Genomic DNA, 26,688 nt, shown 5'->3' with positions numbered 1-26,688 from the left:
CTTGAGCAATTTTGCAAGAAGGAATGGGCAAATCTTGCCCCATCACATTGTGCAATGCTAATAGCAACTTATCCAAAAGACTACTGGCTGTAGTAGCTGTGAGAGGTGGTTTAACTAAGTACTGAGCAAAGGGGGATGAATACTTTTGAACAGCTGACATTTTAGTTTTTGAATTGAGTTTTTCATGCTTTACAATTTTCCCTGTTTTTTGGGGCTCTGCTGCGGGAAAAAAGGAGCATGTGATTCACAAATAAAAATTCTCAGTTAAATTGATCAAAATTCCTGGTTGAAATACTCATTTATGTGAACAAAGGGTTGGGGGCTAAATACTTTTACAAGGCACTGTGTAAGACTACTGAATGCTTCCCTAATTGTTTGGTTCCTTAAGGTTGTCATAGCTGAGGCTGGGGGTGGGGTAAGAGAGAAGTTAAGTAGTGGGGATAAGCTCCTACTGCCTATTAAGCTCCCACTGACATGCAACTCAAGTAGCTTCAAACAACTGAATCCAGCTTTTAGAAGCGCACTGGAACCTGTCTACTGACAGAAGGGGCAAAGGCGGGTTACTGGCACCTTAAAACCAATTGCTTCGATGAGATACGGCTCGTCAGCCGTAGTTGGCAGCACATCTAGAAGGAAAACTCAGATCTCAAACCTCTATACTCACTCATGGAGAAGGCTTCAGGAGTAAACCCGGAGGAAAATTCTAGAGCTGGAATTCCTAAGGCAGTCCTACATAGAGTTCAATGCTAACTGGGAACTCCTCCGACTCCGCTGGTGCCAAACTGCATCAGTTTCTGCCGGTTCTTTGAATTCATCAGCTATGTAGAAAGGGGGAGCTGTTGCATGGCCAATGGCTTGCTCTCCATATCATACTGCCCTTGCTTGCAACTAGAATACAACATCCATGGTTGACCGTGAACAATGGAGGGCCTACAGATAGATTGAGGTCAAGAACGCGCAGGTAAACAATAAGGTGGAAGATTATCATGAGATCTTGCCCTTTATTGTTTACTTCCATGTTTTCTGCAGCTGTTACACTTTATGTGGCTTTCTGTGACTGTTTTACCTTGTACTACCTCAATCTTCACCACTGTACAATACTCCAGCTGTGACTTAGTTTGTACCATTTCACTGGAATACAATACACAAGAACAAATACCTACCTCGTTCCTCCCTCAACCATTTGGAATAAAGGAATTTCCTCCCTCCACCCCTCAGAGACCCATCATTTTTCCCCTCAGTTTATTGCAACAACCCCAGGAGGAAACAGTTATTTTTGACCAATTAACCAATTTTATTTTTCCTACCATATCCAAGTCCTGCATCTGCAATTTCTTGAGATATGGAAAAAAAAAATTCTATTTACGTGCACTTAATTCTAGCCTTTGGCTAGTTTTTATTGATTTCTTTCTAGGATGGAGAGGATTTGGGTGGATCAATGATGCAGCAGATGATGCTGATGCTTCATGGTTCCAGACCCAGATTCTACCTTGGAGTCTGCATGTTTTCCTTGAGCTTTCCCAGGATACTTCAATTTTCTTCTGAAGAACTGCTGGCGAGTAGGTTAATTGGTCACTAAGTTATCTCTTGTGTAGGTGAGTGGTAGGAAAATCAGGCTGGTGTTGGTTGTGAAGAGTTAATGTACATGTGAAACCTGTACATCTGGCAAGTTGATAATCACAGCAAAACCAAACAATACAAGTAAAACCAATAGTTTTTAAACAATTTGGTTACTAAAAATACCTCCTCTCCATTTCAATTTCTTTCTCAGTTTCATTTTCTTCCATTGCCTCGTTTTTAACTTTTTCACTTTGCATCTTCAACAACTTCTTGTCCAATTCAACCAGATCCTCCTCGTCCTCTTCCTCCTCACTCTCCAATGATGGTCTTTGCCTGGCCACTGTACGACGCAACCGTTGTTTTGGCCTGCATTCAGGGCAGAACCAATCATCTTCTGGAATGATCTAAGAGAAATTGACTACATTAAAGGATATTACTTTGAAAATGGCAGGAGACAGATTAAACAGTTTGCTTATTTTTATATATAAAAAGCAAGTTTTAGGCACAAACCTTGACCTTTGGTCTCAAGCAGTATGTGTGATGACCCCTATCACAGCCATCACACAAAAGCATGTTTTCTGCATCGCCCTTCTTGTGACAGATCTTACAGCGAGTATTTAGCAAAGATTTGGCCCATATAATGCTACGATCCAGTGTGGAGAGATGAAGAAAAACCTGAGCTAAGCTGGTGCATGCCAGAAGAGACTCTCTCCAACGATCTAATAATGTCTTCTGTATCTTCCCACAATCGTTAGCATCTAAAATGCAAGAATTAAAATCTTTAAATTAAATCCTTGTCTCAAGAATTTAAAATGAGTTTTCATTTTCAGGTTTCCAGAGTTGCAAAAGAAAACAGTTTTGAGATGTGGGCAACGTCGGCATTTATTGCCCACCGCTGACTACTTGGTGTGATGACTATGAAGCAGAATCTCAAACTACTACAGTCTTTCACTGTTGCTTGGTAGGGAGTTCCAGGATTTAGATCCAGTAAGTGATGAGATATATTCCCAAGTGTAACCCTTACCCTAGGGTTTATGCAAGGTTATACGACAACGAGAAGAAAGATATAAATACTATTAGAACCACAAACAAGTTGCTATCGCTGACTACTTGGTGTGATGATTATGAAGCATCATCTCAAACTACTACAGTCTTTTCACTGTTGCTTGGTAGGGAGTTCCAGGATTTAGATCAAGTGATGAGATATATTCCCAAGTCAGAATGTTGTACAGATAACATAACAAAATCCTTTATCTACATTCTTCCACTTTTCATTGTATTCTTCAATTACTAGCTATTTAAGCATTATTTCAATATCTAGCTCCTATAAGTAAATGTTTCCTGGACACCAATAATACAGGAAACCTTAGAATATTTAAAATTAAATTGGCTTTCTGAAAGATTTACATTTCTCAAAAAATTGTCTAAGAATATTTATTTACTCATAATTGTAAACTATGGTCCCTGGCAGAGCATTACAACTTGTTTCTAACATTGGTAGAATTCTGTTAGCTGTATAATCTTCATGGCAACCCACTATTAGTTTCTCCCATGCTTTGAATATTGTAACCCTTACCCTAGGGTTTATGCAAGGTTACACAACAACGAGAAGAAAGATATAAATACCATTAGAACCACATGCAAGTTGAGTAGCATTTACTGAAAATTGAATGTCATACAAAACTATGGCAGATATTTACTTCCATAAAACACATTTACACCCATTAAATTGTGACAGTTCATTGCAAGTTGTTCGATTTAATCTCAGACCCCAACCTTTTCATTCTACCATACAAATTAAACAAAGTTTAACGTCTTTAAAGGTTCTAATGGAATATGACTTCACCACCCTTTCAGGAAGTTTCAGAAAATTGAAAAAACTCCGTGTGAAAACAATCCCCAATATTTAAACAATTTCTCCCTGCTTGCTCCATTAAAGCTCATTTTTGGAAATCTTATTAGGTTTTCCAATAAACTTGGGTTCTTCAAGCAAGTTATTTAATCACATACTTGTCTCACATCCCTGGGTTCTCTCTGGTAATCCTTTTCTATAGTTCAGAGATTCTAGCTCAAATATGCACTCTATCATGATCTAACCAGGAAGTTTGTAAAAGTTGAGCTCAACTTGTTTTTATAGCCGAGGCCATAAAATACAAGGTCATGAAAGCATTCAGTGTAATTGCTTTAGCTGCATAATAAATTTGTATTTTCATATTTGCCTTTCTAGCTTTGGCACTCACTGCAATAAAGAGAAAAAGTACTGATTACATAGTCTCCAACTAAAACACACTACATTTGCACCAGCAAATTCTCCAAATCTGATGGCACCACTTCACCTTTCATTTAGGAATATATTTGATCAAGTCTTGAGTAAATTCAGAGTTATTCACCTTCCTTGACCTATACTTCCCCTTCCCCCACACCCCAAATATCAATATTTAAATAATGATATCCTTCATCACTGGTCCATTTTTGGGCTTTCAAAAATTTTCTTCTGATACACTTATCCATTTCATAAAAATCACATGTGGCACTGGGAGTAAATCAAAAGATTTCCAGATTTTCCAGTCTGCTAAATAGCTGCCTGCAAGACCTCAACTTCTTTACTACCAACATCATAGATTTCAAATTTGATTATTCTCTTTCCCCACACAAGCGTTCATCTAGCCAGTCAGTGCTATCTGAGGTAATATGTAGTTCAGGATTGACAATGCCTAATGCAGCAAGTCCCACAAATCAACTATCAAATCCTTTACTACAAATGCAAGGGTACAGGAGGGGCAGCCTTAGAACCACTTCTGGGGAAGCTGGCAGCAGACTGAATACTAGTATTTTTTGCTAGGGCATAGTATGTAAGAGCAGGGACATTATGGTACAAGTGTAGAAAACTAAGTTACAGCTAGAGAATTGTGCACAGTTCTGGTCATAACACTTTAGGAAGTATATGATAGCACTGAAAAGGGTGTGGAGAGATTCACCAGGATGTCACCTAGGATTAAAAATTTCAACTATGAGAGGCTGGATTTCTTGCCTGTGTAGTAGAGATACTTAGGGGTGACAAATAAAATTTCTGCATGATTCAGTTTAGTTTATACCAGGTTCATAATGTGGAACCAAACCATCTCCATTACAGCACGTTTTCTCAGGCCAATTCTGCTTCATTTTGTCAAGGCTTTCATGAATTTACACTAGCACAATGTTGACGTCATTGGCCAGTGTGACAGCAAAATTCCCTAAACTTTGCATCTGCCTCACCAACCAACAGCTTAGTAGAATAGAGCCTTAAGCCTGCATTTGCAGCCAGACAAATATTTTGTATTATTTTAAAGAAAGTTTTACAATTGTTGCAAATCTCTAACAAGCTCAAGGTATTTGCATTTCAATATACTGAGCATTCTTAGCAATTGATCCAATACACACCATCTTTATCACCAGCTTGATCTTCACTTTTTCTCTTATCATCTTTCTTCTTCTTGTCTTTTGGTTCCTTTTTTATATCATCTGCATCTCCTTTGAAAGAAAGGGATTTCTAATTATATAACTTTATAATATCTAGAGCACTTGAAAAGTCAAGACTAACAAGGCTGAAACTACAGGAAAAGAATTTGTTGATAAACAATTGCTTTGGTAAACAAGTTGTATTGCAGACCTCAACTTTCTAAAAATGCAACTGGAAATTTAGGACAAGCAATGCAGTTAAATCAACTGAACACCGGTGTTTCCATATCTCACAATTCTAAGAGTGCAATGAATTAAATTTGCACCTCGGCCATCACTTTATAGCTTTACATAAGCATATCACAGACATCCCACCCTGCAAAAACTCATTTCAGGGAGGTAGCACCATCAATTTGCGGGAGACTCCTGGAACTTCCAGGAGAGGTGGGATGTCTGCAATAGAGTAGCTCCTTAGCAACTAGCCAGCTAGTTTAAATAACGTTAGCTATGCTAATGAACGAATGACACCTGTTAAACTCACCTCAACATGTCTTTTACAGTCTTAACCCACCATGGGCAATAGAAAAGTCACTGTTGCAAACAGTGCAGCGAACAACACTGTCAGTATTTTTGACCCCTATTAGGCAGGAGTACACTTTAGTGTAGTCTGGGGTGACGTACGTTTCATATTTTCTTTTTCTGGAACTCTCTCGCTTGTGGTCGCTCTCTCACGCTTGCTTTCTTGCGCTCTCTCTCTCTCTCACGCGCGCTTGCTTTCTCGCTCTCTCGCACTTGCTTTCCTGCTCTTGTGCGCGCACTCTCGTGGTCGCTCTCACGCACTTGCTTGCTTTCTTGGTCTCTCTCTCTCTCTCTCGGTCTCGCGCTTGCTTGCTTTCTTGCTCTTACGCTTGCTCTCAAAAAAATCAATTTCCAGGACATTGTATATAACTTACGGGCATTAGGGAGCCACTATTAATATGCGGGAGACTCCCGGAACTTCCGGGAGAGGTGGCATGTCTGATATCAAGGCCGGAAAGGAATCAAGTTGGGGACAGGGTTGAACAGAGAAAGCAGAAAATAGGAAAATGAACAGGAGCAGTAATTCTTGCTAGGAAACCAAAGACTGGAACTACATTAATCAGAAGTTTAATACATGTATACAGATTTACCAAGAGAAGGAAAGATGTTTAATCAAGATGTCACAGCCAAATTGGAACCCCTCTAAACCTCACTATTCTAGTGTGTAAATCCTTAAAAGCTCATTTGCAATTCTGTAAATCAATAGCTAGAGTAATTTGGGACAAAAAAAAGTGTATGACAAAATAAACTTAAGACCTATGTCAGACTTCTATCAGAATACCGTAGCTGGTTTTAGTCTCATCATTTGGCAAGTGCTTGAGATTTGAGAATAAGAGGGGAACTTCACCAATCAAGACTAGATGAACAAATAAGTGTTCTGCAGTTAAGCAGCCAAAGAGTTCCACTTAAATGAGATTATGTGATCTTTTCACTAAAGACTAGACACCTAGCATAGGCACCAGATTCAATGTCTCCCTCTTTTGATTATAAGGTAGCTTTCATGTGCTAAAAAATGTTAATTAAGCAAGTTCCCTGCAGAACAACTAATGATGAATCAATACAAAAGAATGAACCACTATATTCAGCAAGCACAAGAAGGGAAGAGAAATTTCAGGATAATTGGTAGAAAACTCATCTTTAAAAATTGGGTGAAAATTTCCAATCTCATTAATTCTTCCATCATGACAACCAATAGCCCGTAATTACTTCTACAAATTTGGCATAAGATTCCAATTAAGAGTTGTGGTACAGAAATAAAAAATAATACAACAATACTATTGGTAGTTACAAGGCATTATGAATTATGCCCTTTTTTAGCAGTAGTTTTAAAATAACCACCTTTTGGTGAATACCAGACAAAACAAATTCCCAAAAACAATGCAAGGTTTTAAAAAGCAATGGGGAAAAACCTTGAAGTCTTAACTGAGAAATACTGACCCTAGCAATCTTATAAACTAGTAATGTTGAATAAGTGTGCAAGTCCTGACCAGTTACCTAAAATAATAATTGTACAAAAAACAATTTGCTTCTTTCAGCAGGCTAAATTGGAGCATTGTCTCAATGGCTTAAATTTATAATGAAAAAGTATCACGGCTCCTGTAAATATTCTGCAAAGTTTGAATTCCTCTTGTATGAACACCCTTCTGACAACCTGTAAATATTCAGATACCTTGAGTTCCCAAATGACAGCATCTTAAGAAACAGTGCTACCTTTTGGAAAACCATTTATGAATATTCTAATAAGTTAAACAAGTGTAGTATAGGGAAACACAAGTCAAATTACAATGAGGCCTCGAGAAATTACATAAAATCTTTACAAGATTTAATATTAAATGCAGTGAGTTAAGCAAAGGATCGATTTGAAATTCAGACTTGTTCACTGAATTATTAAAAGTACTAACCCAGTGGAGGCTTCAGGAATTTACGCTCAATTCCCTGTTCTAACTGAAGCAAAGCAACTGCCAGATAATGCACCACAGAGTTTAATTGTTGAGGAAAATTAGCACTGGAAGATACAGAACTTCTTGTTTCACTCCCCGTTTCTAAAGGCCTGCACAAAAAACAAAACTTCTGTATGTCAGTGTCACAAAAATTGAGCTACAGAGTATGAAAAGCTTTCCGTCAGTACATCAATGCCTTGAATTTACATCACAGAATTAAACATTTCTGTACAGTAATTCTCTGACAAGCAGCATTCAATTTTTCACAAATCCCGATGGCCCAAAATGTGAGCCAGGAGCTGCAGTACAAGTTGAGTGCTAGTACTGGGTGTCTCAGGTGTGTGGCTGGAGCTGGGGTTGGTGTTTGGCAAGTAGGTTGGCTGTAGCAAAGCCAGAGTCCAGAAAGCTTGCTTATTTCTTTCTCTATTTAAACTTTATTGGATCACTAAAATATTATACTATTTTTCAACCTGTTAAGAAAGCTAAACTTAAAAAGTGGGCATTAATATCAGAAACATCTAATAATCCAGAAAATTTGCCAGTCCAGTACTAAGGAAGTTCCAACCTGTATTCAGTTTTACTTTATTCAGTTCATACACTTCCTCTACGGCATATCTTGCAAATTTTGTGTGACAAGTTTGGACAGATCAAAGTTTTAGAAACAAAGCTAACTATATGCATAAACAGCTTTCCCATATATACTCTGGAGCTTAAAATACATGGAGTATTTAAAAACAACAAAAAAAGTAATTTATAGTAACATATACTGTGATAGTATATACAAATTCAAGAAGTGAAGTAAAATTATGTCAAATTCTTAGTGGAATTCTACTAAGTGAACTGTTAAGAACCAAATAATTAAACAAAAGCTAAAAGGATCCTCAGATTACAAAGGCCCAGAATATCCAAGCAACATTACATTTGAAGTTTGAGGTTGCAAAATAATATACAGGTATGGACTTTGCTAGAACACCTGCATGGATATGCCAGTCATTGCTCCACAGTGAAAAATATTTTATGTTGAAGAGAGATTGGGCTGGTGAAAAGAAAACTGTGACCCCAAAAATCAGGCTGTGGGGTTTGACTTCAGAGGGAGGGGGTGCAGTGGAGGAGAGTGGGGGTGGGGGGGGAGAAAGGAAATCAAAGAAATGAGGGCATGAAACACCTCAATGATTAGGAGAATCATGACGACACTCAGTGGGGCGGGCGGCGACACAGGGAGTGAGACAGCGTGGAGCAAGAGAAAAAAGGTGTCATGTGACACTCACTCCTCTCCTGAAGCATCCAAGTGAAGCACAGGGTTCAAATCCAGCATTACATTAGTACACCTAGTTGCCCAGAAACACCAATGATTGCTGATCCCAGAACAACAGCCTATTTACTTCACTATGTTCCAAAAAAAAAATGCAAGTGCTAGAAATCTGAAAGGAAAACAAAGTAATGAAAATTCAGCACATCCAGCAGCTTTACTGGGGAGTAAGATTTTTAATTCAATGGCTCTTCTTCAGAACTGGGAAAAAGTTAAGCACACTCATTAGAACTTGCCAAAGATGGGGGAAATGAAGAAAGACAAACAAACAGGTACCAACTAGGAGAGGATGCTAATGTCAGCTATTCTCTGTTTGGAACAGAGGTAAAAGAAAATCTGCTGGAATTCAAATAGTAGAGCAGTGCATTTGATGGAAAATTGAAAAAGACTAGGAAAGCACATCAGGTGGCATTTGTGGGAGAGAAATAATTGGAGATACATCTGAAATGGCCAGGAATTGAGAAGCAATTTCTGAAATAAAAATTTTTAAAAAACTGAAAAATAGAGAGAGAGTGAGCACGTGAGAGTGCGCTGCCATTTAGGATGCAGACTTATTCCTCAGTTTCAGCCTTTGTTATACTTTATCAGGTTAATGCAAGCTCATTAACATTCCGGAGCAAGTAGGCAGCAAGTTTTAGTCAGCAAAATTTATGCTTTTTTAAAAAATATGTATTTATGAGGTGTTGGTCCCTGATAATAATGTTTTTGTTAATGATCAGATGATGTTTGGGCTAATAATGCTGGAAATTTGCTAATGTAAAGAAAAAAACATTAAAATATGTTCAGATTCAAGCAAAAACCACAGCAACATACCAACTAAAGAATGCAAATGCCCAGTTTTTGATGCCAATACTTAAACCTCTGATTATATTTGGAAAAAAAAAATCAGTTATACCCAGCTTTGTTGCTATATCCATTGCTCAAAACATCAAGCTCCTTGGATTCCTTGCCTTCAATTTTAATAACTCCATTTTCCTTCACATTATTTTCCAGTAACCGAATGCCATTTTGCGTAGGAAGTGCTTTGCCCAACAGTTCATACTGCCCTGTTTCCAGTGCTGCTCGCCATGCATACCGCTCCATCACCTGCTCATAGAAATGTTTTAGGCATGCTCTTTAAATCCAATAGTTTGATTCACTATCAAGGTCAGAATTTAATTTCACAATTGTATAAAAAGCTTGTTAATACATACACACTCCAGAAGCAATATTGTGCAAGGATGTAATTATACATTTTTCATATTGCATTAATTTGCAATTACTTTTGCTTTGTGCTACAACTTAATTGCAGGCAAGTTTAAATAAAGAAAATAGAAATGTTCTTTGTTTAAACATACCAATTAAATTGTAGCATTTTTATACTATCTGTTGCATACATTTGCTGCATACCTTAAATAGCCATGACACAAAAAGGAAAAAAAAGATGACATCATGTATTTGTATTCAATCACTTCATGGCAAAGTCTCCTGGATTCAAATTCCCAAGTACAATGTGCTGAAGTATGTCTTTTTGAAAATTCTTTATGCATTGAAGCATGTTTTTACAGTCAGTACCATAAACTCTTAAAAGACCCACTTTCCTCACATTCAAAAAATTTTGTTTTTGACATTATTTTTAAAACCATCATGGTCCATTCTCTTATCAGATGCTGCTTCTTCAGTCTTTTACCTTCTCCACCCATCACATCCCAGGCTGTCACTTCATCCCCCCCCCCTTCCCCTGCCCACTTGGCGTCACCTTTTACCATCTAACTGGTACTCCTTTCCGCCTTCCCTCAGTTTTTTTTTTATGCTAGCTTCTTCCTCCTTCCTTTCCAGTACTGATGAAAGGTTTCAGACTGAAATGTTGACTATTAATTCATTTCCATAAATGCTACTGAGTTCCTTCAGCATTGTGTATGTATTACTCTAAATATCCTGCATCTACTGAATCTTGTGTTACTATCACGTCCTCTGGCTTTGACTTTGGCCTCCCCCCCCCCCGATTTTTCTTGCCTTTGTTTCTTCTCCCAATTCAATCTATTTTTCCTTCCATTTTTGGTTTGAAAGTCTCCTCCATTTTAATCCAAAATATTCACCTCATTATACATCCTAAATATCAACTTGCCCCTCCATGAGTAGTTTTCCAACAGCCCAAAGCCATACACAAATATATAGTGAACTTTTTAGTTCTATAGCTTGTTCGGCATTGAGTGAGATTGTGACTGGTGTGTAACAACTCCATACACCTGCTTTGCTCCAGTCTCAAATATTTATATCAAATATAAATCAATCTTGTGTTTAAAACTAATTGACAAAACCTTTTGTCGTTTGCTGCACAGCAGTCCAAACCCAATCCATCCCTTGCATATGGGATTTTTTTTTTGTTTAAAAAAAACACCATTAAAAGTTCTGATTAATATTTAGTCGTGATTGCATCGGGACCTGGTATAATAACACCAATGCCCTTGTATGGAAAAGCCTACAAAAAGTAGTGAATACGGTCCAGTCCATTGCAGGTAAAGCCTTCCCCACCAATGAGCACATCTATATGGAGTGCTGTTGCAGTAAACCAGCACCCACCTTGCCATCAGCAAGGTGGTACAGTGGGCTCAGGATCCACACCCCCAGGTTCAGGAAACAGTTATACCCCTCAACCATTAGGCTATTAAACCAGAGGGGATAACTTCACTCGGCGCATCGCTCAACTGGACTCTTTCAAGGGCTCTTCATCTCATGATCTTGATATTTATTGCCCTTTTCTTTTTGCTCTTTTTGTATTGTGTTTCTTTTATTTACTGTGATTGCACCCAAGAAAATGAATCTTAGGGTCGAATATGGAAATATACACATACTTTGATAATAAATTTACTTTGAACTTGAACTACACTCTCTATCAGTTCTTATCATCTTTTTAACTAATCAAACAATCCTTCATTTTATAACCCAGGAATATAACCTCAACTTGTGTAACAACTTCTGTCTTTAACCTTTGGAATTAAGTATGTTTCCCGTAAACCTACAATGTGCTTTATCAAAAGGTTAAAGTATCCTTTCTGAAGGTGGTGTTCCTACAATTTCTCACAGTACTTCGATTGTGCTCCAAACAACATAACCGATGATTGTGATTTCAGAAATCTTGTTGCAAGTTTCATATACATTCAAATATTCAGGGAATGGAAGACCAAAAAATTCTTTTAAAAGATCCAAAGAAAGCAATGTGAAAACAAGCTTAAAAATTGTAATGGAAACATTGACAGAAATAGACTGAAGAAATACCATACATACCATGCTGGTATGCACAAAGTAAATATCATTAAATTATTGAACTCAAACAAGCCTGCTTGCAATTTTTATTGTATTTATTAATACATACTTTAATTCCTCCTAGAGTTCCTTGCCAGGTTCTATCTTCAATGTCCAGAAGCAAATCCTTCAATCGCAGTTCAAGCTGCTTATCAGCAGGTAATTGGGAAGAATCATATGCACTGTGAACACCTTTCGAAGTATTTCGAACAGGCTTGCTTTCCAATAGAGTTTTATCTGGAAATTAACATTGAATTTGTTTAATCAGTATACTCTTAAAGCAATTTATCAAGCCATTTTTCCCTTCCATTTTTCTTGCCACCAATTGTTACACCAACATTTTCTTTTCAACAGCTTAAAGTCAAAGATGCAAATTATTTGTGTAGCTTAAATACTGAATTCAATGCAGACATAATTAGAATTAAAGTATAAAATAGAAGCTTGGCAGAATAAGTGTTCATTTCAGCTACTTGGGTATGATGCCACTTGGCAATTGACAATTACTCTGTGAACAAAATGCCTATTATTTGCAATAGCATAGCACCCATGGTACAATTGTTCATGTGTCTTCAGTAATATGCAGTATAGGCCACAGTGTGGAGATTTAAATTAGCAAGCCTTTTAATGGCATAATTTTCAAAAGATAACAAAAATTAACTCTTTGTAAAACAAAAAGGACATATTTGCATCCATGTTCATTATTCAAAGGATTAAACTATAGATATTCACCTGGGAACATCTCCAAGAGCAAGAATACTGAACATACTGCACAATTTTAACATAATTATTCCACAGTGGTCGAGAGATTAAAGTTAATGCTTCACAGCAAAGACATGGGTTATATCCTGATCTGACAAGATGTCTAGAGATTGTATATGTTCTCAGTCAACACATAGCCTCTTCAGCACCGCCCCCCCCAACAAGGTGTTGTTTCCTCTCAGATGCAAAGACTTGTTGATTGGTAGTTAATTGCCTAAAGCAAATTCCCCCTAGTGTGACTGGTAGCACAAATCAGGAGATGGGGAAAAGGGGTAATGTAAATAAGATGGTATGGACTCTAAAAATCCTGTTTCTATGATATACAATGTGAATAGCTTGCAGTTTTTCTTGCTTTTGTTTAAATAAATCAGTTTGGAGATTTTCACACTTCATTAGGTTATGGGTATGTAATACTACAGCTGCAGAAAGAAGTTAACTCCATGAAGCAAAACAATTTTTTATCTCTATGTTCTATGAACAACTTCAATGTTCTTTTTGGTTTAAACCATTTCCAATACTTCCATACACTGTCTGAAAAACATGGCTCCTGAAAGGGCACAGTGTTGTTTTTTTGATCAGCGGGCGGTCAGCCGTATGAAGTGTGAAAAGACGTAGCTCAGTCAGGTTCAACTGAGTACACAGCAAGATGTGGACACATGAAACAAACTACCTAGTTGTGAGGTTGACAGTAGTACCTTAGAAACTTTGAATCTAAACTTGGTAGTTATTTCAACACACTAAGTGACTAGGAATTTGGTAAGCTTTGTTGGGGCCGAATGGCTTGATCTTGTCAAAAACTTTCTAACGCTCTAATATGGTACTGATTCCCAGCAGTTTGGTGTTTTGAGCAGCAGTTAATTAGATTAAGCTTGATTGGCAAGAACAAATTAAAATAAGGCGGGTAAGAGGAGTGGCCTTTGTTGGATAGTCCTCATGCAGGATGTGGGAAGGCAGGGAGACCAGCAATGTCCCTGACAAATTCACCTGCAAGAAATGTATCCAGCTGCAGCTTCTAACACTCTGCTTTAAAGAGTTGGAGCAGGAACTGGATGAAATCTGGATCATTCGCGAAGCTGAGTGGGTGATAGATAGGATATAGAGAGGTAGTTACACCCAAGACGCAGAACACAAGAGACTGAGTGACAGGAAAGGGAAGGGGTTAAACAGCCAGTGCACCTGTGACCATTCCTCTCAACAGGTATACCACTTTGGATACTGTTTGGTTGGGAGGGAGGAGATGGTCCAGTAGAGGAAGGCTACAGCGGTCAGAAGGGAAGGGGAGAGAAGAGACGAGCTGTGGTGATAGGGGATTTGTTAGTTAGGGGAACAGAAAAGATGTTCTGTGAATGAGATTCCAAGATGGTATGTTGACTCCAGCGTGCCAGGATTCACAACTTCTCGGATTGAGTCCTCAGCAGGAGGGTCCATAATGACAGAGGTAGGAAGAGTCACAAAGTTCTGTGAAGTGAGTTCAGGAAGTTAGGTGCTAAATCAGTATATAGAGGGACCAACTAGAGGGGATGCAATATTGGATCTCCTGTTAGGAAACGAATTAGGGCAAGTCAGAAGTCTGTGTAGGGGAGCACTTTGATTCCAGTGATCATAACACCATTAGTTTCAATTTGATCATGGACAAGGATAGATCTGGTCCTAGAGTTGAGGTTCTGAACTGGAAGAAAGCCAAATTTGAGGAAATGAGAAAGGATCTAAAAGGCGTGGATTGGGACAGGTTGTTCTCTGGCAAAGATGTGATTGGTAGGTGGGAAGCCTTCAAAGGGGAAATTTTGAGAGTGCAGAGTTTGTATCTTCCTGTCAGGATTAAAGGCAAATTGAATAGGAATAAGGAACCTTGGTTCTCAAGGGATATTGCAACTCTGATGAAGAAGAGGGAGTTGTATGAAATGTATAGGAAACAGGGGGTAAATCAGGTGCTTGAGGAGTATAAGAAGTGCAAGAAAATACTTAAGAAAGAAATCAGGAGGGCAAAAAGAAGACATGAGGTTGCCTTGGCAGTCAAAGTGAAGGATAATCCAAAGAGTTTTTACAAGTATATTAAGAGCAAAAGGATTGTAAGGGATAAAATTGGTCCTCTTGAAGATCAGAGTGGTCGGCTTTGTGCGGAACCAAAGGAAATGGGGGAGATCTTAAATAGGTTTTTTGCGTCTGTATTTACTAAGGAAGCTGGCATGAAACCTATGGAATTAAGGGAATCAAGTAGTGAGACCATGGAAACTGTACAGATTGAAAAGGAGGAGGTGCTTGCTGTCTTGAGGAAAATTAAAGTGGATAATTCCCCGGGACCTGACAGAGTGTTCCCTCGGACCTTGAAAGAGACTAGTGTTGAAATTGCGGGGGCCCTGGCAGAAATATTTAAAATGTCGCTGTCTACGGGTGAAGTGCCGGAGGATTGGAGAGTGGCTCATGTTGTTCCGTTGTTTAAAAAAGGATCCAAAAGTAATCCGGGAAATTATAGGCCGGTGAGTTTAACGTCGGTAGTAGGTAAGTTATTGGAGGGAGTACTAAGAGACAGAATCTACAAGCATTTGGATAGACAGGGGCTTATTAGGGAGAGTCAACATGGCTTTGTGATTGGTAGGTCATGTTTGACCAATCTGTTGGAGTTTTTCGAGGAGGTTACCAGGAAAGTGGATGAAGGGAAGGCAGTGGATATTGTCTACATGGATTTCAGTAAGGCCTTTGACAAGGTCCCGCATGGGAGGTTAGTTAGGAAATTTCAGTCGCTAGGTATACATGGAGAGGTGGTAAATTGGATTAGACATTGGCTCGATGGAAGAAGCCAGAGAGTGGTGGTAGAGAATTGCTTCTCTGAGTGGAGGCCTGTGACTAGTGGTGTGCCACAGGGATCAGCGCTGGGTCCATTGTTATTTGTCATCTATATCAATGATCTGGATGATAATGTGGTAAATTGGATCAGCAAGTTTGCTGATGATACAAAAATTGGAGGTGTAGTAGACAGTGAGGAAGGTTTTCAGAGCCTGCAAGAGGGACTTGGACCAGCTGGGAAAAATGGGCTGAAAAATGGCAGATGGAGTTTAGTACTGACAAGTGTGAGGTATTGCACGTTGGAAGGACAAACCAACGTAGAACATACAGGGTTAATGGTAAGGCACTGAGGAGTGCAGTGGAACAGGGGGATCTGGGAATACAGATACAAAATTCCCTAAAAGTGTCGTCACAGGTAGATAGGGTCGTAAAGAGAGCTTTTGGTACATTGGCCTTTATTAATCGAAGTATTGAGTATAAGAGCTGGAATGTTATGATGAGGTTGTATAAGGCATTGGTGAGGCCGAATCTGGAGTATTGTGTTCAGTTTTGGTCACCAGATTACAGGAAGGATATAAATAAGGTTGAAAGAGTGCAGAGAAGGTTTACAAGGATGTTGCCGGGACTTGAGAAACTCAGTTACAGAGAAAGGTTGAATAGGTTAGGACTTTATTCCCTGGAGCGTAGAAGAATGAGGGGAGATTTGATAGAGGTATATAAAATTATGATGGGTATAGATAGAGTGAATGCAAGCAGGCTTTTTCCACTGAGGCAAGGGGAGAAAAAAAACCAGAGGACATGGGTTAAGGGTGAGGGGGGAAAAGTTTAAAGGGAACATTAGGGGGGGGCTTCTTCACACAGAGAGTGGTGGGAGTATGGAATGAGCTGCCAGATGAGGTGGTAAATGCGGGTTCTTTTTTAACATTTAAGAATAAATTGGACAGATACACGGATGGGAGGTGTATGGAGGGATATGGTCCGTGTGCAGGTCAGTGGGACTAGGCAGAAAATGGTTCAGCACAGCTGAGAAGGGCCAAAGGGCCTGTTTCTGTGCTGTAGTTTCTATGGTTCTATGGTAAGTTCAAGGGCAGGATCTCCAGGGTTATGATCTCAGGACTGCTATCCATGCCACGTGCTAGTGAGGCCAGAAACAGGAAGATCAAATAGTTTAACACGTGGCTAAGGAGTTGGTGTTGGAAGGTAGGTGCCAGAGTTTTGGATCACTGGGAAGGTGGAACCTGTACAGAAGAGACTGTTTGCAACTGAATTGGAGGGGGACTAATAACTTCGCGGGAACTTTTGCTCATGCTGTGCGGCAGAGGGGGAGTTGCGGGGGGTGGTTTAAACTAGAGTTGCTGGGGGATAGGAACCAGAATGCCGGAACAAATAGTGAAGAGGATGTGAAGACAGATGTTGTTAAGACCTTGGTTGAGCATTGTGCAACTAATGTCCTGAGCTGTGTACATTTCAATGCAAGTATTTTAGGAAAGGCAGATGAACTTGGGGCATAAATCAACACATGGAATTTTGATATTGTAACCATTTTTGAGACTTGGTTGCAGAAAGGGCAGGACTGGCAGCTCAGTGTTCTGGGGTTCTGTTGTTTTAGACATGATAGAGCGGGGAAAGGTAGTATTACTATTCAGGGAAATGTCATGACAGTGCTCAGTCAAGCCACACTGGAGAACTCATGAGTGGAAATAAGGAAATATGACCACGTTAACGGGACTGTATTAGACCACCCAAAAGTCTGAAGGAATTAGAGGAACAAATTTGTAAAGACATTGTAGACTGTTGCAAGAAACAAAGTTGTTACAATAGGTGATTTTAACTTTCCACATATTGACTGGGACTCTCATACTGTAAAAGAACTAGATGGGATAGAGTTTGTCAAATGTGTTCAGGAAAGATTCTTCAATCAGCACATAGATTCCCAGTTAGAATCTGCTATTAGGGAATGAGACAGGGCAGGTGGCAGAAATTTGTGTAGGGAAACACTTTGCATCAAGTGATCATAATGCCATTAGTTTCAAAGTAAATATGGAAAAATATAAATCTGGATGATGGGTTGAGATTCTAAATTGGACAAAGGCCAATTTTGATGGTATCAGAAAGGATCTAGCAAGTGTGCATTTGGACAGGCTGTGCTCTGGCAAAGGTGTACTTGGTAAGGCCTTTAAAATTGAAATTTTCTGAGTACAAAGCTTGTATGTGCCTGTCAGAATAAAAGACAACAGGTTTAAGGAACTTTGGTTTTCAAGAGATATTGAGGTCCTGGTTAACAAAAAAAAAAGGCCGTGCATAGCAGGAATAGGCAGGTAGGGACAAGTGTCACATTTACGGAGTTTAAGAAATGCAAGGGAACACTTAAGTCAGGAGGCTGAAAGGTGCATGGGTGCCCGAGCAGACAAGATGAAGGAGAATCCCAAGGGATTCTACAGCTATGTTAAGAGCAAAAGGATTGCAAGGGACAAAATTGGTCCTCTGGAAGATCCGAAAGGTAACTATGCATGGAGCCAAAATCAATGGAGATGATCAGAAATGGATTTTTTTCCCCATTTGTATTCACTCATGAGACAGACAGTCTATAGAAGTGAGGCAGTGAGGTTATGTACCTTCTATAGATTACAGAAGAGGTGTTTGCTGTTTTGAGGCAAATTAGGGTGTGTAAATCCCCAGGGCCTAACATGATGTTCCCTTGGACCCTGTGGGAGGTGTGCAGAAATTGCAGAGGCCCTAGCAGAGCTATTTAAAATCATCCTTGGTGATAGGTGAGGTACTAGAGGATTGGGGGAGATAACATTGTTCCATTGTTTAAGAAAAGCTTCAAAAAAAATAAACTAGGAAATTATAGGCCAGAGTCTGACATCAATAGTGGGAAAGTTATTGAAAGGTATTCTAAGGGACCAGATATACGAGTATTTGGATTGACATGGACAGATTAGGAATTGTCAGCATGGCTTTGTGTGTGGTAGGTCATGTTTTTGAGGAAGTTACTAGGAAAGTTGATGAAGACAAGGCAGTGGACATTGTCTACATGAACTTTAGCAAGGCATTTGACAAGGTCTCACATGGGAAGTTGGTCAAGCTGCCCAGCATCCAAGACAAGGTAGTAAATTGGATTAGACATTGGCTTTGTGGGAGATGCCAGAGTGGTTGCCTTTCTGACTGGAGTCCTGTGACTAGTGAAGTGCCGCAGGGATCAGTGCTGGGTCCATTGTTGTTTGTCATCTCTATCAATGATCTGGATGATAACGTCATCAACTGGATCAACAAATTTGCAGATGACACCAAGATTGAGGGTGCTGTGGACAGTGAAGACCATCACAGTTTGCAGTGGGATCAGGACCAGCTGGAAAAATGGCAGATAGAATTTAATGCAGACAAGCGCGAGGTGTTGCACTTAGGTAGGAACAACCAGGGTAGGTCCATAATTAATTGAAGGTGGTGTCACAGGTAGATAGGGTCGTTAAGAAAGCTTTTGGCACATTGGCCATCAAAATCAATATACCAAGTACAGGAAATGGGACGTTATGCTGAAATTGTGTAAAACATTGGTGAAGCCCAATTTGGAATACTGTACGTAGTTCTGGTACTCTACCTACAGTAAAGATGTAAATAAGGTTGAAGGAGTAGAGAAAATTTACAAGGATGTTGCCAAGACTGGAAGATGCAAGTTATAAGGAAAGACTGAATAGATCTGGACTTTAGTCTTTGGACCATAGAAGATTGAGGGGAGATTTGATAGAGGTATACAAAATTATGAGGGGTACAACTAAAGGTAAATGCAAGTAGGCTTTTTCTACTGAGATTGGGTGGCTACAAACAAGAGGTCATGGGTTAAATGTGAAAAGTTTAAGGGGAATATGAGGGAAAACTTCTTCACTCAATCAAGGGTCGTGAAAATGTGGAATGAGTTGCCAGCACAAGTGGTGCATGTCACGCTCGATTTCAATGTTTGAGAGGTTTGGATAGGTACATGGATGGTAGGCATATGGTCCAGGTGCAGGTCAATGGGAGTGAGTAGTTTAAATGGTTTGGCATGGACTATATGGGCCAAAGGGCCTGTTTCGGTACTGTACTTTTCAATGACCCTATGATAATAATATTCAGAGACTTATTTAAGAATACACTGAGATTCAAGGGTGTAAAGAATTACCTGGAATATGAAATCTTTCCACAGGAAAGTTAGTAAGCAATTCAATGAGGCGGTCTTTCTCCTGGAGAAGTGTTTCTTTTAAGGAGTTCTCTCTGTTTCCCCTAGAGTTAAGTGCTTCAATCAGTTGATTCAATTGTTCTGGTGATGAATAAAAACACCATCTATTCGGTTTGTTTATTGGTCTGTGCAATTCTGCTGCAGGGGTGGAATCAAGAATTTGTTCCTGTTCTGAGGTAGACGGCTGTGAAGATCGTGAAGGAGAAACTGAACAGTTTTTGTCCTGAGCAATGGGCTTTTCCTTGTATGGCTCATGCTGCCTTTGGTCCATCTTCCCTGAAGTTCCATTCCCTGAGGATTCATTACCTTGTGCTTTATCGTAAATTTTATTTCCCTGAGACTCCAAAGTTTTATCTAAAGTTTTAACAGGACAAGGCTGTAACATGTCCTCCATTAATCCTTCATAATCTTCTTCCACAAATAATCCAGGCACAGAACTTAACACCCAATATCTACGATACATGCGGTCACGTCCCAAAGGGAGAATATTGGTGCATGATGAGGCATTTTGAATTTTCCCTCCAAGTTCTCTCTCTTTTTTCAGCTGCTCAGATTTCAAAGCTTCCTCTTCCTCTGGACTTAAGATCTCCCTCTTTTCCACTGTTGATTCTTCAGCTTCCTCAGGATTCTGCATACTCTTAAACCCAATTTGATTCTTCTTTCCTATAGGTACAAATTAAAATCCAAAATTTCCATGAACATTAAATACCACAGAATATTATAACTTGAAAAGGTAATTAGACACAGTCTCAGAGCTTACACTTCAATTACTGACATCTATACACTTCTCTTTCAAGTATCACATCAACTCTATCAACAAGTACAGAAACAAATAAATATTTGAGTTTTACAAATAAGTTATCACCTTGGGAACATGCAATAATCCTCTGCTGCTGTTGCGACACTGTTTTAGACACTTTTAATCTACATTGGAGAAAGCTGACAGCAACCAACTCAGAAGTGATCAAATTACCCTGTCAAATGCAGGGTAAAGAAAGGATAATATGGGGCAAATTAATAAACATGGTGAGGCTGATGGGTTCAAATGTGTTTATTTCAACACCAGGACTATAATATACAAGGATAAACTTAGTGCTGTGAACAGTACATAAAAATATGTTGTTGTTGGCACTGACTGCATGTGGGACAGGACTAGCAATTCAATGTTTCTCAGTCTTGTTTTATGAGATAGACAGGGTGGTTATAGAGGTGGAGGGGTTCAGTTCAGTTTTCGTCAGACCATGGGCACGGTAAAAAAAAAGTCTCTAAGTCCCAATAGACTCATCAGCCCATGCAGGCGGCAGAAGGGAGGAACTCTCCCTGCCATGAACCCCGAAGCGCCGCCAACTCACTGATGCAGCACCATTGGAAGCACCCAACCGCAGCTGACTCCTAGTCCGTCCGAAAACTTCGAGCCTCCGACCAGCCCCTCTGAGCACCATCCTCTGCTGAGCGCTTCGACCCCGCCCGCTGAGCAACAAGCAAAGCCGAGAACTCGGGGCCTTCTCCTCCGGAGACTCTGGACCACACAGTAGCAGCAGCAAAGCAGGAATTCCAGAAGTTTCACCAGATGTTCCTCGGTACTCTCATGTCCATCTCCATCAAATCAGGATTGTGCATGTCACCCTACTTGACAAATAACAGACATCACCACCGGAGTGGCCGCTGCGAGCTGCGTCGCAGCGCCATCTTCCCCATCTTATCCCATCTGGGTTGCACTACAGATAGAGGTCATACTGGAGATCTTATCCACAGAGGCAATTTGGAGGGGGCTCAGAAATAAGAAAGGTGTAATTACACTGATGGCATACTAGAGGCTCCCCAAGAACCACTGGAGTGGAGGAACAGATACGAACACAGATTATGGAAAGGCGCAGAGTCAATAGGGTTGTTATAGTGGGGGAAGTAGTGGTGGGTCTTCTTGAAAATATTAATGCAAACAAGTCCCCACAGCCTAATGGCATATATCCCAGAATATTGAAAGAAATGAGATTGCTGGGTCTTTGACAAAGATCTTTGCATCCTCAGTAGCAACAGGCAAAGTTCCAGACAACTGTTGTGTCTTTGTTCAAGAAAGGAAGTAAGAATAATCCAGATAATTATAGGCAAATGAATCTCAAGTCAGTGGTAAGGAAGCTATTGGAGAAGATTCTGAGAGAAAAGATTTACAAACATTGGAAAGCAGAGCAGGCAATTCTTTACAAACCTGATCAAATTTCTTAAGAGGTGAGAAACAAGTTTGATAAGGGCAAGGCAGTGGATATTATTTACATCAGGGGTTCCCAAACTTTTTTTATGACATTGACCAATACAATAAGCAAAGAGTTCGTGGACCCCAGATTGGGAACCGTTGACATACAAAGACTTTAATAAGGAGCAAAGATTGTTGAGGCTTCCTTCCATCCATTCCACAATTTCTTTGACCCACAACTGCCATTGAGGTGGTACAACAGCATCACAACTTGGACTGCTAGACTGGATAACAATTTCTTCCCTCAGGCTGAGGTCTTGTCACTAGGGCAGCGAGACATTTACTGCACTGTTTACCTGTGCTCTGCACTACGTGCACTTTGAATTATATTTTATGAACTTCTAGTGTTGGCGCATGGCCAAGTGGTTAAGGCATTGGTCTAGTGATCTGAAGGTCGCTAGTTCGAGCCTCAGCTGAGGCAGCGTGTTGTGTCCTTGAGCAAGGCACTTAACCCCACATTGCTCTACGACGACACCGGTGCTAAGCTATATCAGCCCTACTGCCCTTCCCTTGGACAACATCGGTGGCGTGGAGAGAAGAGACTTGCAGCATGGGCAACTGTTGGTCTTCCATACAATCTCACCCAGGCCTGCACCCTAGAAACCTTCCAAGGCACAAATCCATGGTCTCACGAGACTAACAGATGCCTAAGAAAGAAGGTAATATTTTGCTTTATGTGGTGTGTGTAAGTTTTACGGGTGCACTGTGGTCCAGAGGGTTGTTGTTTCCTTTGGTTGTATACACGTACAGTCAGATGATAATCTTGAAGGCATTTAATAGGTCTCTCATGGTAGGTCAGCTCACAAAATAAAGATGCAAAGGATTGAAAGCGAATTGCAAATTTGGATTCAGAACTGACTCGTCCATTGGTGAGAAGGGGTGGAAGGCTGTTATTCTCACTCACGGGCTATGACTAACATTCCCAATGTTCACTACTGAAACCTCTTGTTTATGATGTACATCAACAATTTGGATGAAAATGTAAATGGATGGATTAGAAAGTTTGCAGATGACACAAAGATTAGTGGAGTTGTGGACAGTGTAAAGGACTTTCCAAGAATAGAGAAGGATATAGATCAGTTACAGATATGGACAAAGAAGTGGCAAATGAGAGTTTAATTTAGCAGGTTGTGGCACCCCTCCTGCACGGAAAAGAAAAAGAAACAGAACTTGCAAAACCCAACCACTCCCTTGCACAAAAGTTAACAGATCACCCACCCGGACACGGCAGCTAAAACAGCTAATCCCCTTAGACCTTGAAAAGATTCATTATTCACTTAATTCGGACATGAATTTCCAAAAGGGGACCTTTTCTTGAATATTTTCATAATTCCCGTTTAGATTAAGGGTTTATCCCTCCTTTTTTTTTTCTTTTGCATTTAAATCCCTTACTCCCAGCTTCTTTCCATTAAGACTTACTGTTTTTTTTTGTGTAAACATATTATAGCTCAGGTAGTAGGCAATATACCTTCTTTTTATAAATACAGCTCTGTGGTGATAAAAGTTCTGATTAACTTTTCTATATATAGTAACGTTGCTTTTGGAGTTGGGTAGTGGGAGGGTGGGGTGGTAACTAACTTTATACAATTCTACTATGGGTGCTTTTCCTTAACTGTTATGAACTGTACATTTGATATGTTTGTTTTGCACTGTACAGTATAAACCTCTTACTGTTTTTGTGTTGCACTGTAGAAACTTATTAAAAAAATCATAAAAACAGCAAATCCCTAACCCCACCCCCCAATCCACTCCCACACAAAGAAAACAATACCATCAAACACCAACCCCCCACCCAAAAAAAACCAAATGTATTGTACACTCGCTAATTGGCAAAAAGAAAGAAAACAAAAAAAAAATGAAGGAGACCAATATAAACCACAGTCCACACTGATAATCGCATACGACTTGGAATTTCAAAAACGTCCCCAGCCCGGAACGATAAGAGCAACAGCTTGAACTCAGTCCTTCCATGGGGTATGACCTCCAGCCTGACGCAGCCTCCCGCAGAGAACGACATCCAGATCAGTTCCACAGTTCACTGAAAGTGGCTACGTAAGTGGATAAGATGGTAGATGCGTATGGCACACCTGCCTTCATTCTTAAGCACGTTGTGTACAAAAGCAAAGTCACGCTACAACTATATAAAACTTTAATTAGAGCACATGTGGAGTATTGGATACAGTTCTAGTCACCCCATTATAGGAAGGATGTGGAGACTAAGTGTGCAAAATGCTGCCTGGATTAGAGTACAAGTTGTAAGGAAGAGTTGTACAAACTTCAATCAGAATCAGGTTTAATATCACCAGCGTATTTTGTGAAATTTGTTAACTTCGCGCCGGCAGTGCAATGCAATACACGACAATATAGGGGGGAGAAAAAGGAAATCAGTTACAATAAATAATGTATATACACATATTAAATAATTAAAAGTAATGCAAAAACAGAAATAATATTTTAAAAAAGAGGTAGTGTTCAATCACAAACAAGAGAAAATCTGCAGATGCTGGAAATCCAAGCAACACACAAAATGCTGGAGGACCTCAGGCCAGACAGCGTCTATGGAAGAGAGTAAATGGTTGACGTTTCAGGCTGAGACCCTTCCTCAGGACCCTCGCACACCAGATAGCCTGTCAGAATGATCTCCAAGGTACATCTGAAGTTTGAGTGTTTAAGGTGACAAACCAAATCTTTTCAAACTCTGAATGAAATATAGCCACTATCAAGTCTTCATTATAGCTGTATCAATATGTTGGGATCAGGTATGATTCTCAGAGATCTTGACACCCAAGAACTTGAAATTGCTCAATGGATCCCTCATGAGAATTGTTTAGTGTTCCCTTATCTTGCCCTTCAAGTCCACAGTCAGCTCTTTAGTCTTACTGATATTGAGTGCCAGGTTGTTTCTGTGACTCCACTCAACTAACTGGTACATCTTGGACCTATATGCCTTGTCTCCATCTGAGATTCTACCAACAATGGCTGTATCATCAGCAAATTTTTTAGACGGCATTTGAGCTGTAACTAGCCACACAGTTATGGGTATAGAGGAAATAGAGCAATGGGCACCAGTGTTGATTGTCAGCGAGGAGGAGATATTATTACCAATCCACTTCTGGTTAGGAAGTCAAGGGTCCAATTGCAGAGGGAGATAGAGGCCCAGGTTTCTGAAGCTTATCGATCAGGACTGTAGGAATGATGGTATTAAAGGCAAAGTATGGTCAACAAAAAGCATCCTGACATAGGTGTTTGTACTGTCCAGGTGATCAAGGGCCACGTGAAGGGCCATTGAGATTGCGTCTGCCGTAGACCTATTGTGGCAATAGGCAAATGGCAGTAGGTCCAAGTCCTTGCAGAAGCAGGAGTTCACTCTAGTCTTTTCGTCATTGTAGATGTGAGTGCTACTTGAATGGTTCTCCCTAGATCATTGGGGGCTGAAGTGAGAACTGATAGGGGTTTTTCAAATTATGACAGGATTGCTACCCGTACCATGTGCGAGTGAGGCTAGAAATAGGAAGATAATGCAGCTAAATATGTGGCTAAGGAGTTGGTGCAGGAGGGAGGGCTTCATGTTTCTGGACAATTGGGCCTTGTTCCAGGGAAGGTGGGCTCTGTTCCGACGGGACAGGTTGCACCTGAACTGGAGGGGGACTAACATCCTTGCAGGAAAGTTTGCTAGTGCTGCTCCGGGGGGTTTAAACTAGATTTGCAGGGGGAGGGGAACCAGAGTGTTAGAGCTGATAGTGAGGTGGAGGAGGATAAAGGTCATGTGAGAACTGCAAGTATAGTGCATGGAGTAAAGCCAGGTCTAACATATAAAGAGGCTTTGAGGAAAGGGAAACAGAATAAAGGGTGTAAAGGTAGTAAGGTAGAAGGGCTAAAGTGTGTGTAATTCAATGCAAGAAGCATCAGGAACAAAGGGGATGAACTGAGAGCTTGGATACATACATGGAATTATGATGTGGTGGCCATTACAGAGAATTGGCTGGCACCAGGGCAGGAACGGATTCTCAATATTCTCGGATTTCAATGCTTTAAAAGGGACAGAGAGGGGGGGGGAAAAGGGGAGGAGGGGTGGCATTACTGGTCAGGGATACTATTACAGCTACAGGAAGGGTGGGTAATGTAGCAGGATCCTCTTTTGAGTCAGTATGGGTGGAAGTCAGGAACAGGAAGGGAGCAGTTACTCTACTGGGCCTATAGAATACTCCCCCTGGTAGCAGCAGAGATACAGAGGAGCAGATTGGAAGGCAGATTTTGGAAAGGTGCAAAAATAACAGGGTTGTTATCATGGGTGACTTTAACTTCCCTAATATTAATTGGCACCTGATTAGTTCCAAGGGTTTAGATGGGGCAGAGTTTGTTAAGTGTGTCCAGGACGCATTCCTGTCACGGTATGTGGACAGGCTGACCGGGGGAATGCCATACTAGATCTAGTACTAGGTAATGAACCGGGTCAGGTCACAGATCTCTCAGTGGGTGAGCATCTGGGGGTCAGTGACCACCGCTCCCTGGTCGTTACCACTATCATGGAAAAGGATAGAGTCAGAGAGGACAGGAAAATTTTTAA

At 40.2% G+C, this 26,688-nt stretch overlaps 1 protein-coding gene and 1 long non-coding RNA gene across 3 annotated transcripts in view; one reads left to right on the top strand and one right to left on the bottom strand.

Annotated features, from left to right (window-relative positions):
* baz1a (bromodomain adjacent to zinc finger domain, 1A) overlaps positions 1–26,688 on the bottom strand; it is an 87,909-nt gene that overhangs the window by 18,784 nt on the left and 42,437 nt on the right. The window contains exons 18-24 of the mRNA XM_063050125.1: positions 19,814–20,533; positions 12,182–12,348; positions 9,722–9,912; positions 7,479–7,627; positions 4,981–5,070; positions 2,071–2,318; positions 1,744–1,964 (exon numbers count right to left, since the gene is read on the bottom strand). Of these exons, the coding sequence (XP_062906195.1) occupies positions 1,744–1,964; positions 2,071–2,318; positions 4,981–5,070; positions 7,479–7,627; positions 9,722–9,912; positions 12,182–12,348; positions 19,814–20,533 (1,786 nt within the window). The remainder of the gene's footprint in view (positions 1–1,743; positions 1,965–2,070; positions 2,319–4,980; positions 5,071–7,478; positions 7,628–9,721; positions 9,913–12,181; positions 12,349–19,813; positions 20,534–26,688) is intronic.
* The window catches only part of LOC134347742 (uncharacterized), a 93,246-nt gene that overhangs the window by 30,417 nt on the left and 36,141 nt on the right, over positions 1–26,688 (top strand). The gene's annotated exons all lie outside the window — the stretch shown is intronic.

Source organism: Mobula hypostoma, chromosome 1 (genome assembly GCF_963921235.1).
Source record: "Mobula hypostoma chromosome 1, sMobHyp1.1, whole genome shotgun sequence".
NCBI lineage: Eukaryota > Metazoa > Chordata > Chondrichthyes > Myliobatiformes > Myliobatidae > Mobula > Mobula hypostoma.
Note: the sequence above shows the minus strand (reverse complement) of the source record. Positions and strands in the feature narration are given on the sequence as shown.